Source organism: Dasypus novemcinctus, chromosome 24 (assembly GCF_030445035.2).
Source record: "Dasypus novemcinctus isolate mDasNov1 chromosome 24, mDasNov1.1.hap2, whole genome shotgun sequence".
Lineage (NCBI taxonomy): Eukaryota > Metazoa > Chordata > Mammalia > Cingulata > Dasypodidae > Dasypus > Dasypus novemcinctus.
In genome coordinates, this window is record NC_080696.1 from 63,414,551 (window position 1) to 63,428,144 (window position 13,594).

At 52.9% G+C, this 13,594-nt stretch overlaps 1 protein-coding gene across 1 annotated transcript in view; it reads left to right on the top strand.

Moving 5' to 3' along the window:
• PHACTR3 (phosphatase and actin regulator 3) overlaps nt 1-13,594 on the top strand; it is a 213,522-nt gene that overhangs the window by 196,336 nt on the left and 3,592 nt on the right. Inside the window, exons 9-12 of the mRNA XM_058287272.1 lie at nt 5,962-6,017; nt 9,811-9,872; nt 10,909-11,049; nt 12,478-12,554. Of these exons, the coding sequence (XP_058143255.1) occupies nt 5,962-6,017; nt 9,811-9,872; nt 10,909-11,049; nt 12,478-12,554 (336 nt within the window). The remainder of the gene's footprint in view (nt 1-5,961; nt 6,018-9,810; nt 9,873-10,908; nt 11,050-12,477; nt 12,555-13,594) is intronic.

The window sequence follows — 13,594 nt, forward strand, 5'->3', positions numbered from 1 at the left end:
CAGTTCTCAGGGCACAGGGTCAGGCACGTGGCCGCGCAGCGCTCCTCAGGCGCCCCCACGCCCTCCGCCGACCCCACCCGCGCGCATTCAGCGCACCCCTCCCCGCGCAGGGCGTGGGCCGCTTCCTGTGATCTCCCTGAAGGCCTGCCCAGCCCTGCCTGGGCCCCCCTGCCATCCTTTTTGACTCAGGCTGGGGAGTCCGCGGGGGCTCCCCACGGCGGCGGGGTGCGGGCACGCGGGGCGGTGCCTCCGGGCGGGGCGGTGCCTCCGGGCGGGGCGGGTCCTCTGAGAGCACCTACCGCCCGGGGTGAAGGGGGTCTGGGCCCGAAGCCGCCCCGCGCCTCCCCGCGCGCCCTCTCAGGAGGGGAGGCGGCCTCATCTGTCCCTTTCTTCCCGGGGTCCCTGCTCGAGGTCCCCGAGCGGGGCCCTGGGGTCTCCGTGGAACGAGGCAGCCCCGGGCCCGCGCTCACGCAGCTCTGACTGTGGTGCGGCCACCGTTGCACGCGGCCTCCCTTTCCGGGGGCCTGGCGCTGCCCACGGAACTCGCGGGTCCAGCCCGCCCGCGCTCCTGCCTGTGCCCGCCGGGCTCCGCGTGCCAGGGGCGGCCGAGGCGCGGAAGGGGCGCCTTGCCCCGGGCGCGCCCTCCCGCCTGCCCCGCCCTCTGGACCCGCGGCCGCTCACCCCGCTTTCTGCAGCCCCGGCCCTCCCTGCTTCTGGAACCAGCTGTGGTTCTGACCCCAGCCCAGCCGCTCCCGCCTGCCAGGAAGATCAGTGCCGCTGCTCGGAGCCTCTGCTGTCCCCTCCGTGCAGCCGCTAGCGCGCACTGGGGCCCTTGCCATCAGGGTGGCCGGCGCTCCTGCTTGTGGAAGCCCCGAGCCAAGACGAGTGGGCTGAGTATCCCGTTCTTATCGCTTTAGGCAAACATGCGTTCATTTGGCATGTGCAGCGTTCTAACTTCACAGCCAGTGTTCTCGCCACCTCTCGAGCCTTTCTGGGGCTCACTGGCTTGGGGCACCCGTCCTTGGTATCTGAGGGCACCCGCAGCCCTGAGCTCGTTTGTCCCTTCCTTGGCCAGCAATCTGAAGAGTCCAGAGAGCGTTTCCAAGTGCAAGGCCACCGCGTCTGCTTCGGGCCCTGAGTGCCTGCCCGTGGCTCCAGGAGTAAATCTGGGCCCCTCCTTGGCCCCCGGTGGTGCCCCCAGTCCCCGGGTGCACGCCTTTGCTCAGCCGGCGCGATCTCCCCAACCTCGGGGCTGTGCCATGCCCTTCCTTCTGCCTCCGGTGCTGTTCCCTGTCCCCCTTGCCTAGCTGGCTCCCCCTCCAGCCTCAACTCCAACGCTGCCTCCTGGGCAGCTGCCCCGTCTGGGTCAGGCTGTGTGCACAGCGGTGCTCACGGGCATTGCCCGTTTCCAATTTAGTAGCGTAAATTGAAGCATGGTATCATTTGCCCTGAGGGGAAGTAGACTGGAAATACCCCTTAACACAAATACACGTGGAAACTAAGCGCTCTGCCGTTGCATCTGGCTATCGTAACGTGCTAAACGCTTTAAGCCTGCAGGTCGCCTCTTTGTTGAACGAGGTTGAGCCTCCTTGACTACCAGAATTAAGGAAAATTTTAAAGAGAAGAATGTTAATGCTCAGTAATGCAGTACTAAAATGTAATTTTAATATTCACGGCGCTACTTAAAACCTTCTGGGGTGTGTGTCCCTCGTTTGGGAAATCACTGACCATGTGGCTGTGACGGTCTCACGAGGGTCCTGAAAGCCACCACCGCGTTCCCCAGAGGCCACGCTTTCGAAGGCTGCTTCCAGCCAGTACCTGAGCACAGCGGGGAAACTAAGGCAGGCCCAGCCCTCGGAGACGGGGCCCTGCTCTCGCGGAGGCACGCGGTTGTTGGTGATGGGACTGGTACCACCCCTGCCAGCCCTCAGGCCCCATGAGGACCGGGCCTGCTCTGACCCCTCGCCATCGCGTCCGTGGGCTGGGGGTGTCGTCGGTGCTCGGGAGGATGGGGTGAGCCCTGAGGCTCCCGGTCTGGCGGAGCGCTGCCCCTCGGGGTGTGGCCCTTCTGCTCAGGGCCCCGGGTGCCCACAAAAGCCATGCCGGGCTGCAGCACCCTTAGAGCTTGCTCTGCCCGGTGGCCGGGGACCCTCTTGCTCAACTCAGCGCCCCTTCAGGTAAGAACCACACAGGGGAGGGGGGGGCCAGCGGCGCCTGGGGGCAAGGTCCCTCTTGCAGGCCCTCGGTGCCTCCTGAGCGCAGCGCCAGGTATGCCCACCCAGCGGCTGGGGGTACACTTAGTTCTGCTGCGCCCACCTGGGCAGTCCCTCTTCTAGTTCATTCCAGGCACCCAAGGCCCCCGCACCCTCCACCCTGGGAGCCCGGCAGCCACGCCCAGCCACGGAGCAGAGGCCACCTGCTCCTGGGGCCTCACTCTGGCAGGGACGCGTCCTCGTTTCCTGAGACGTGTGGACTGGATGAAATGCTTTTCGGGGTCCACGACCAGGTGGATCCTCGAGGGATTCTAGCAAAAAGAAGCCTCCGTAGGGCAGAGCCAAAGGGCACCAGCGCGGGGTGGCTCGCGTGCTTTTTGGGTTGGAGAAAACGCGGCCTCCCTCCCTGGTGGCTGGCGGCAAGGAGGGTTTGAGCCAGTGGCACAAGCTTGGCGAGGATTAGGGCCCCGAGCCGAGAAGGCAGGTTTAATCTCACGTGGAGGGCAAGGGGGCAGGAGGGAGGACACTGGGGCCTCGGGAACGAGGCAGGCACTTTCGGGTGCAGGGGTGGCCCCGAGACAGCGCCGCCGCCTCCCCAAGGACACCCGATTCCATGCCCTGCCCGTGGTGGGCGGAGGGGCAGCGGGAGATACAGCACCAGGCCAGGAGCTCCCGCCCCCCAGTGCCCTCCCCGCCCTCCTTCGCGGGGACCCTGGCTCCACGCTTCCCTCTGGCTGGGGAAGATGTGGGGGGGCGGCACCCCACTAAGAGGGCGGGGGCGCCCTGCGGGAGGGGGGCTGGCACTCTGGAGCTGGGGGCTTGCCCAGCCCTCCTGTGGCCTGCCCCGGGCCCTCTCGAGACTGCCTGGTCCACCCCAGCACCCAGCATCCAGTGCCACCGACACACCGTGCCCACTCTCTTCTTGTCCGGGGAGGCGCAGGTCCCCCCGGGAGCTGCTCTGGGGAGACCCCCAGCCCCCAGCTTGGGCCTTCCCGAGCCAGGGCTTACCCTTCTCTCCAGATCTCACGCCTGTGCTCCGGACCGAGGACGTGCATCTTGGTGTTTTTTTTTTCCAGGCCTACTTACATTTCCTCAAATGTTTGTCGAGAACCTGACAATGACCCTCATCATGTAATAGCAAGAGTATCCGTGGTGGGTGACACAGACTGCGTGGTAGTGGGGCTTGGGCGTTATCCTACTGAGCAGGTGCCGCTCTCCTGGGAAGCCGGGGCTCCCAGCCTCCCCCGGGCAGGCGAGGCTTGTGCTCTGCCCGCAGCCCCGAGGCTGGAGGTGGGATGTGAACCTGGCACATGCCTGCACCCCGGTTCCGAGAAGAGCCCGCCAGGTGCCTGGTGGCCGTCCCGGCTGCAGGAAGACAGCAGCTGCCTGGCCCAGAGCGCGCTTCCCCGCCCGCCGCTCCCTGGGTGGGGGCAGCGCCGGGTCGCGGGGGGTCCCTGCGCACTGGGGCTCCTGGACTTGAGGACGGGGGCGCAGCCTCCAGAAGGAAGCTCCTGACTGCGGGGGAGCAATGAGCCAACCTAGAGAACAGAGACCTGCTTGCTTCTTGCATATGGCACAGAAAAAGTGAACTGAAGGCAAGGAACTTGAAATCTAGGCATTTTGGAAAACTATAGATCCATTGTCGTTTAGAGACATTCTTGAGGAGAGATGCTGATAGCTACTCTTTCTTGGGAAATGATTCTGTTCTGAGCAAGCATCATTATAAACATTTTTGTGCATTATCCCATTTAATTCTCACAACTCTATGAGGAAAATCTGTTATCAGTCCTCGTTTTAGCCGGGAAAGACCAGGCTCCGAGGAGTTAAAGGACCACTTGGAAAGGACGAGTCTCCAACTTCGGTCTGTCTTATTGCAGAGCCCATCCCTCACCATCTTCCTGGGCCTGGACCCTTGGGCCTCTGGACCTGTCCTTGGGATGTCCCTCGTCATGGGGAGAGTGGGAGGGAGACCTGCCTTCCTGAGACGGGTGGGCGGGCACAGACCTCAGGAGCTTGCAGAGCTGGCCAGGCGCCCTGCCCTCCCCCATGCTAAGAAACCTTGGGTGGCTCCCTACTACTCACAAGGTGAGTCCAGTCACTTGGCCTGACTTACAAGGCCCGCCAAGCCCCCATCGGGCCTGCTGACCCCCCCGGGCCCTTCTTGTCCACCTTGTTCCACATCCACATCCTTGCACCCGCCGCTTCTGCCTCTGGTGCCGCTTCTCCACGGCTGTCAGAAGTCCCCTCTTCCGTGAAGCCTTCCCTGCTCCTGCCTCCCCTCCCGCCCCTAATCACGCTCAGCGCGTCCGCAGTCGAGACCAGGTATCCGCAGAGGTGCTCTCTCCCTCCTCTTCCTTAGGGCTCCGAGGAAGGCGCATCTCCTGGCCTGCCTGGTGCATCCACCGTCCCGCCCCTTCACAGAGCTCTCCGCTCTCTGGAATGGGCCTGTTTGTTTACCGTTTGTCTGTCTGCCCTGTGTGGACGGAGCTTCCCAGGGGACAGGCTGGGCTGATCCTGTTCACCACTGTGTCCTCAGAGCGATGGACTGAACGATCGGGCGAATGGCATTGCGGGAGCAGGGACAGCACGCAGGGAGCCAGGCTTGGTGCGCGTCCCCTGGAGAGGCCAGGGAGGCGGCGTGCCCTGGGTCCCTGCCAGGGAGTTGTCAGGGGGCGGGTTCAAGTCTCACCAGACTTCAAGACGAGGCGTGGAAACACACCCACAGAGCCAGGGGGCACCCGGTCCCCCAGGGGACCAGACAGCCAAGTGGCCGCTCAGGGCGGCGGAGGCGGGGAGGGGCAGACGCCCAGGCTTTGTGCAGGGCCAGGGGTTATAAATAGAAGCCAGCATCTCTGGAGGCCACGTCCTCACTGGGGCCAAGTGTCCCGGCTGGATTCAGATGCGCAGCCTGGCTGTGTCCCTGCAGTGGCTAAGGGATCCGGAAGTGGGAGGGCTGCTGGCTCGGACCCAAGGACCGCATTATGTTCCTTACAAAAATAATCGGAGCTGAGCGTTAATTTTGGCTAATTATGCCTCCCTCTCCTGACAGCCCTTTTGTTTGTTTGGGGTTTTTTGGTGGTGGTGCTTGAGTTCGGGTTTTGTTTTGTTGCCTGCACCCATCGACTCGCTCACCGAGAAACCCTTTGAAAAGGAGGCGCTGGCTCGTCCGCGCCTGTCCCCGGGCGCGCAGCCCGGCCGCGGGGGGTGGGGGGCCCGCGGGGGTGGGCGCCGCCGCCTTCCCGCTCGCGCGAGGAGCTTCCCGGGTTCCCGCGGCGCTGCGGGCGGGGACTCCCTCCCGCTCCGTGACTGCTGCGGAGGCGCCCCGGCGCTCGGCGGCTGCCGGGCAGGCGGCGAGGAGCGCGGCCGCGAGGGCCCCCGGGCACGGCGGCGAGGGGGCGGCCGGCCGGTCCCCGCGCGGGCGCCCGCGGCACGTGGCGGGCGGGAAGCGCCGCCCGGCTGGGGACCCTGCGCCCCTGAGCGCGCTCGCCTGGCTGAGCCGGCCGCACCTGCCGGGGCCGCGCAGCGGCTCTGCAAAATGAAGGCGCCCGGGTCCAGGGTCGGAGCGCGGACCCCCCCGGCCCCGTGACCGGGGCGCTGTCCCGCCTCCGTGTGGGACTCGGACTCGCCGAGGTGCACCCTCCCCTCCTGCCATTTGGGGGGCTGCCGCCCCCACGGACCCTCGCAGACCCTGGGTGGATTCGCAGGCAGCCACCATGGTGCAAAATGTAATCCTGGTGTTTTTCCGCAGACGGCTGAGCCAGAGACCTGCCGTGGAGGAGCTGGAGAGAAGGAACATCTTGAAACGTGAGTTTTGGGGCTGCCGCCCAGGCAGTGTCTTACTTGCTCCCTCTGAACCCCAGCCGGTCCCTGGAAGCTGCGGGTCCCGTGTTAACTTTGAGCAACTGAGGGATTCCAAGAGCAAGCCCCTAAGGAAAGTTGATCAACCCAGAAGTGTTCCTTTGAAAAGACAGCTCTTTTCCCAGTCGTTACGGAGCTCCTGTTTTCAGGCTTGCTTAATCAGCCAGGCTGTGGATCCCAGAGAAACAGATGATCTGCATCCTCACTGCCTGCTGGGTTGCGCGCAGGTTGTCCCTGGCAGTTCTGGATGGGGGCTCCCAGCGCTGCACAAGTCACAGGTACGGTGTCCTGCCAGAGGACACACCCCAGAGTTTTGGGAGAACGAAGTCGTGATGTGGTGGCAAATGTTTCCTGTCGCTCAGGGCTTTGAGACCCCAGGACCCTCTGCCCTTCCCGGCCGTGCATACCCTCGGTTTTCCCCAGCTGGATATAATATTACGATTCAGGCTGGGACGAGGTGTCTGCACATGCCCGCTGGGTGGTCGAGAATGTTCCGCCTCACGGAAGTCATCGATTGAAGATGTGCTCTGGCAAAGCCCCTGGAAAGTGTCTCTGCTAGTTTTACCTGGTTCTCTGGCCACCAGAGTCTAGTTTTTAAAACATTTCCCAACAAGAGAGGCTTCTAGGGGTCTGGATTTTTCATGTGTTTTTATTCTTTTCGCTTTTATGCAATGGACACTGTAGACGTTCTCAGCTTCTTGCCTAAGAGTGCAGAGGGTGTGAGGGCTGATTTCTCCACTGTGGCAGGCCACGGGCCCTTGCCAGTCTGGCTTCTTCACACTAACCCACTCCTTTTCTCTTTCTTGGCCTCAGTGTCGTCATTATTGGCTTCGAACAACTGCCTCCTTTATAAGTTGTTGAAAACGTTTACTCTTAAGGATGGTTGGTTTCCTTTTTCACAACTTCACACATGTTAACTGACTACTGTCCTATGTCATGTTAACTAAGCTATGTCGGAGGGTTTAAGAAAAGCTTCTTTTCACTGATAACAGAGTAAATCAAGTAGGCAGAGGTTCAAGTTATCTCAGTTACCAAATATTTGATTCTCTGAAAAACTGAGTAGCTGATTTCTAAAGCCCACCAGTCATAGATGCCACTGAAAGTGGTAGTCCAAACTTGATTTTGCACAAGTTCAAGAGTCAGGCAGTGCCAGCCTCCAAGTGGTCTTTTGCCTATAGCACACGGGCTGGCGGCCCGTCTCCCTGGGGGCCGTTTCTACTTTGCACTGGAACCTTCCCTGCCATGGTTGCCAGTCAGGTCTTCAGCAAAGGCTTATCATTGTTGTACATCTTTGTAAATAAATGTAAAACTCAGACCAGTTCCTGGTGAGTGAAGAGAGAGATGACAAGTGAATAGCTGGCCCTGTTTTCTCCTTCAGGGCTCAAGAGGAAATAAAATGGATTTCCTCTTCTGTGACCATGGCAATCTCTCCATAAATACCGAGCCTTCCTCACGGAGCCCTGGTCAGATCTGTTTATGGCTCTGAAGCCTTTTCAAGTGACATGAGTGGGAGGATCTTAGAATTTCACCACTAAGTTTTGGGTGGGTGTTTTGTTTTGTTTTTTATTTTTCCTGAGGAGATGAGAAGGTAACCATATATAACAGCGTGGAATGTGGTGCTTGCAGGTCCTTGACGCACACGACCTCAAGCCCTCGTGCTATGTTGCCTTGTCTGCTCATTGTCAAATCCTAAAGCATCACCGTGATGACTAATTGTCATCCTATCTCAGGGACACTAGGAAGTCTATTCATGGTACAGAGGCATAGGACATGGTGGCCCCTTTCCATGTGATAGCTTCCATGGTACTTCTTTATCAGGTCTACACTGCCAAGAACCATACTCAGTGCTCCTTCCCTCGTTTATTTATTACAGTAAATTTTGAGGTTTTACTCTTGTCCCCGTTTTTCTGGTGAGGAAACTCAAATTCTTCACACATGGATATTGGAAAGGAAACAGAACTAGAATCTGAAATTTGTCTACCTTCATAGTTCATAGTTTTAGCTGCTGCTTTAACCAGCGTAAGAAGCAGTGGTACATTCCTGATGTTTTAGGGAAGGCTTATGTATAACTGCCCAAGATGCTCGAGCTGTTTCCAGAAAGTGTAGGTACAGAGGTTTTGATTATGGCAGAGTTTTCTTAGATCCCATAACCAAGAGCTGGGGAGACGTAACGGCCAGGCATCAGAGACTCACAGACCCATTGCTTAGGGGAGCTCGGAAGAAGAGGCCGGTGGGCTTGGGTGGTCGAGGGGGCTGCTTCAGAGAGGAGCTTTCCAATAGCTCCTGGCTCACGGTAGGACCCTGCCAGGCTCTTTTCAAAGATCAGCCCGCAAGGAGCCTGCCTGTGCTCACAGGACCTTTGTAGTGATAAGGACATCTATGATCCTCCTGAAAAAAAAATCTGATTTTGCTTTCATTTTTCATATGAAGACTGTACTTTGTATTTGTCCATGGCCTATGTTTAAGGTATCTGAAAAATTAGTTCCATGTCATTCCTTAAATCCCTCACGGTTGGTCTTATATTTGACTTACAATGTTTTTTACTAGTCGTTATCTTTAGCTTTCTGATTACAGCTTAAAATATGACTTCTTTTGGTTTATTGCTTGGATTAAGAACCATTTCCTTTTCTAAAATGAACTAATCTGAGATGGAAGTTTTCTTATTTTAAAAATTACTGAAAAGTTAGTGACTAATATATTAAATATCCATACACCCAATCCCCAAAATGTGCAAATGTTTGAAGTGCATTTTTAAAGACAGATAATGTGAAACTGTGCTCACTGCTAGAAGCAGGGTTTTCCTTTTCCAAAACCCGGTGGTGTTTCCAGAAGTGCTGATGGCTCAGAACTCTTCCTAGGAATGGAGCTCTGTACAGGTCACAAACCTGAGACTTTATTTAGCAACAGGGAGCACCAGAAATAGGACATCCATTATCTCATGTCCCAGGGCAAGACGTGCATTGTAGACCACATTTTAGCACTCTGGTCTATTTTTAGCTTCCAAGTATAGGTGTGGGCACAGCTGGAAAGTTAGAAGTCACGGCTTGCCACGCAAAGCCGACTTTGAGGAGCCCGGGCTCGTTTAAAAGGCACTGCCGTGGAAGTGTGCTGGATTCAGCATTGGGAGAGTCCCTGGGGTCGTGGGCATATCTGGATTTACAATATACCACAAAAAGAGCAGTTCCAGATAAGCAATCCAGAATCTGAAGAGGGTGTTTCCTGTCCTGTGTTGGTTGGTTAAAAAGTGTATACACTTATTAAATGAGAAAAAAATTAGAAGCAGTAAACAGTGCTATTTAGATCCACTTCCAAATAGCTTATACTTACTCTACAACTACTTTTTATGTGCCATTCTAGATGTAAATATATGGATACCAGATAGAGATAGGAAATTTGGTTAGAGAGAGAGAGACAAATATGTGCTTCCTGTTTCTCCTGCAAGTAAATCTTTGACAGCAATATCTGTGGCTACTTGTGACCTTGAGAGGGGCTGAAGAGAAGGCTGGCTGGACTGATGTCAGAGCGCCCCTTGGTGAGAGCATTCCTGTGTAAGGAGCAGTGCTTGGCAAAGTGGGGGACACCTGAGGACCTGTGATATGGAGAGAAGAGAGACCCACAGGGTCCCCTACTGTTCCCCCTTCAGCTTCCAGAAGCGGGGGATCTTGAGCACACTTCCCTGCTAACAGAAGAAAGTTTCAACCTGTTTCTTTATATTACTTTCTGTTTTAATCTTTCACAGAAAGGAATGATCAGACAGAGCAGGAAGAAAGAAGAGAAATCAAACAAAGATTGACAAGAAAGGTACTGTGATTTATATATACATCTTAATTCCTGAATGGGAAAAAATGTTGTCTAGCATAAAGCTGCTGGTGTAGCAACTAGGATGGGTAATGCAAGACATGACTTGCGATCTTCAACAATGATTTCCTGTGCAACATGGCATCAGGTAACTTAGACCATTTTCTCAGCAACATGAATTAACTCGCCACACTACTCAAAGGGCAGTGTCTTTTGCCACATCCCAACGTACGGCTCTAACGTCCCCCATGGAGGAGGTCCGCGCCCAGCACAGCAGCAGTTTGGTATTGCACTGCAATCCAGATGACATTTCCAGCAGGTGGAAGCCATATGTTGACTCGGTATTTTGAGATCATTACACCTATGCCTAAGAAAAGCACACCTGCTTATCAGTGTTTTAGTTACTTTTTAGATTCATTTTTTATTACCTTCAATTTGTGTTGAAGGTCCTTGATTGCAGAAGTTTATTAGCATCAAAGGTTTATGACTCAAATAGTTAAAATTTACTGTGGCCAATACAGATAGCAATGCTCTAATCTTTGAACTACCTGTAAAGCCCTGACCAGTTCTGAACTCAAGTGCTGATGTTTGTCCTCTTCCACTGTTCCATAATAAAAATGAAATCTTGTCCTGCTAGAAATTAACAGAATGCCCACCTGAGCTTGACTCATGGTACTAGTGGTAGTTAGCATTATAAATTTATCAGCAATTTAAAAAGCCCACTTAGCTAATGGCACTTGAAGAGAAGCAGCTAGTGCTGTAAGATTCTCTTTCATTTAATTCAACCTTTCCTTGAGCTGGTAGGATACTGTGAGGCTGTTGGGAGTGTGAGCCTTTTGATGGAGTGTTTTGGGGGAGGGACTGTGTCTTAAGAATATAATATTTAAGCCCTTGACATTAGTGACCACATTCATTAGGGTTATATTTCACAGGTTCAGGGCTTTAAATGAAGGTAAAATGTGTTGATAGTTTCTTCAGAGTACTTTCAAGAAAGCTAGTTTGGCATGTGATAGCTAACTATGCTCATCTTTTATTTTAGCTGAATCAGAGACCCACAGTTGATGAATTAAGAGACAGAAAAATTCTGATACGATTCAGTGATTATGTGGAAGTGGCAAAAGCACAGGACTATGACAGGAGAGCGGACAAACCCTGGACAAGACTGTCAGCAGCAGATAAGGTACAGAATAGAGCTGTCGTGCTGGTCAGGGGCATGGTATCATGTAATAAGGGTAGAAAAACGTCCTGCCAGGGAGTTTTTCTTGGACAGTAGGAGCCATCAGCAATTTAAATTATGGTGATGACTTGACTGGATGTGGGTTTTGCAAAGATAATCCTGGGTCACTATAGGACAGTGGTCCTAAAGCGACAGCTTTGCCTCAGGGTACATTGTCATTTGGCAAGATCTGGAGACATTGGCGCTTGTCACAACTAGGGGGTTGCTACTGGCATTCACCAGGCAGAGATCAGGGATGCTGCTCAACATTCTGCAGTGCACAAGACAGGCTCTCACAGCGAATTACCCAGTCCCGAGGAACTGTCGTTTGGGGGACACACTGAAAAGGATGCACAGCTGACAAAAGAGACTAGATGATGCCAAGTGACACAGATTTGAATAAAAGGAGCTACAGCGTGGACAGTGGGGAAAGGAACAGATTCAAGAGGGCACAGGAAAGCCTGTGCAGGCGACATGGAAGAGCCTCTGGACTCTACTGGACTCATCCTGTTTGGGGTATCTCTGGGCACTGGTCAGAGTCAGGGGGTCAGTGGCTAAGGGGGTGAAGTAGAGGGAATTAACTTCCCTGAGCACTTACTCTGCTCTGTACTGAACCCAGGCTTTCAGGCATTATTTCACTTAATCCTCACAAAAAGCTATGGGAGAGGTGTTGTTATTATCCCTGTTGAACAGATGATGTGGAAAGGCTCAGTGCATAAGTTCTTGTTCATGGTCAAATGCTACTGGGTGGCAGGATTCAAGCCCAGGGGTGTTTGACTCCAAAGAGCCTTTTTTTCATCATACCTTTCTGTTTCAAGTCATTTTCAGAACTTTTAATGCCTTTAGGAAGAAAAAAAATAACATTCTGCAAATGAATGTGCTGAATTTAATAATCTTTTCTCAATTTTTTATATGCTCTGTATGAGCATGAGTGAGTTTATAAATATACCTAACTATTGCATCAATTTGGAGAAATGCAAGCATGTTGGGGTTGCACTTTTGTTATTTGTGGTTGATGTGCTCTCAGGATCATGGTAATAAGGGGGTAAGAAAAGTATCTTTGGTAACAGATCTGAGTCTGGGAATAATACTCCCATGAAATTCTTGCTTCAAAGCCTTACCTTTTCCTAGGGGTTTTGTCTGATTTTTGTTTCACTTGGCCCCTGGAGGGTTTATCTGAAAAGTACACGATGAAAATGGGTTTTAGGAAGCTAGAAGAGGGCCAGATTAGTGGCCCTAAACACTGGGAAGAACCCATCCACACCTTTACTTAATGACAATGTTACTTAGCCAATGACGCAAAATGTAAATGTACGTGGGAATTAAACTGGCTTCTTCCTAGATTCTCGATTGCAAAATTCTGTAATGCAGTGTCCTGTCTTTAAATTTCAGGCAGCAATTCGTAAAGAACTAAATGAATACAAAAGTAATGAAATGGAGGTACATGCATCAAGCAAGCATTTGACAAGGTCAGATTTGTGTGAATTTTATCATACTTATGAAAGTATTTATTAAAAAGAAAAATCTTGAATCTTTATGTGTAAGAGCCACCAAGAACTATGTATCCAGCTAAGCAAATCCAGCATTTCTGCAAAGAACTCTGTTGAAGACAGACTGCAGCCCAATTTAAAATGCTGCCTACTCCCGTGGTTTCTTAACAGGTGTGATGAAAGGTGATATATAGAATGGTGTTACACAAATCATTGGTTTATTTAATATAGTTAATAAAAATTAGCCTCAAAGCAATGAAAGTAAATTTTCTCTGTATTTTATTTCCCTACCTCTAGTATTCAGGAACTTCCTGCCCTAATCAGGTTACAGAACTTCTCAGTTTATTTATATTTACAGGAGTACTGTGAAATTACTCCTTCTCCAACTTCCCATTACTTTTTCCTACCTTATTTAAATTTAAATTTACATCATGTTACCCCAGAGCTCAAAGATAGCTTATTCCCTCAACAAGTACTTGAGAACTTGCCATGTGCCAGACACCATTCTAGGTGCTGGGAATGCAACTGTGAATTAAAGAAGCTCCCACCTTCATGGCGCTTACAGCCCAGTGAGAATGTAGTCTCTGTCCACATTATTATAAACAAGGGATAACACTGGGCTTCTTGTTGATGACAAAGTCGGGAAGAGAAGAGTGTCCTCTCTCTATCTCATTTAAGTCTATATCCTTTTAGTTTTCTTTCCCCTTCTTTGTGACCAGAGCCAGTAATTGTTTGAAGTTCTCACATCCCTTTACTCCTAATGGGAATAATTGGAGCAGCAATCAACTACAACAGTTTTGTCCCTTCTCCCTTGGTCTAAAGATGTTCAAGTCCCAAATACAAAGAGGAAGGAAATTCTAAATACTGCTACTACTGCCTAAACGAAAATAAAGTGACCACTGTAATTGTGATTTAAAATGGTAGTAAGCTCAATGTGTGTAAGGGACAGGAAACAGGTGATAGACCTCCATCTACGCAACCGTTTTGAGATGCATATATAGAACGGAGGAGGAGGAGGT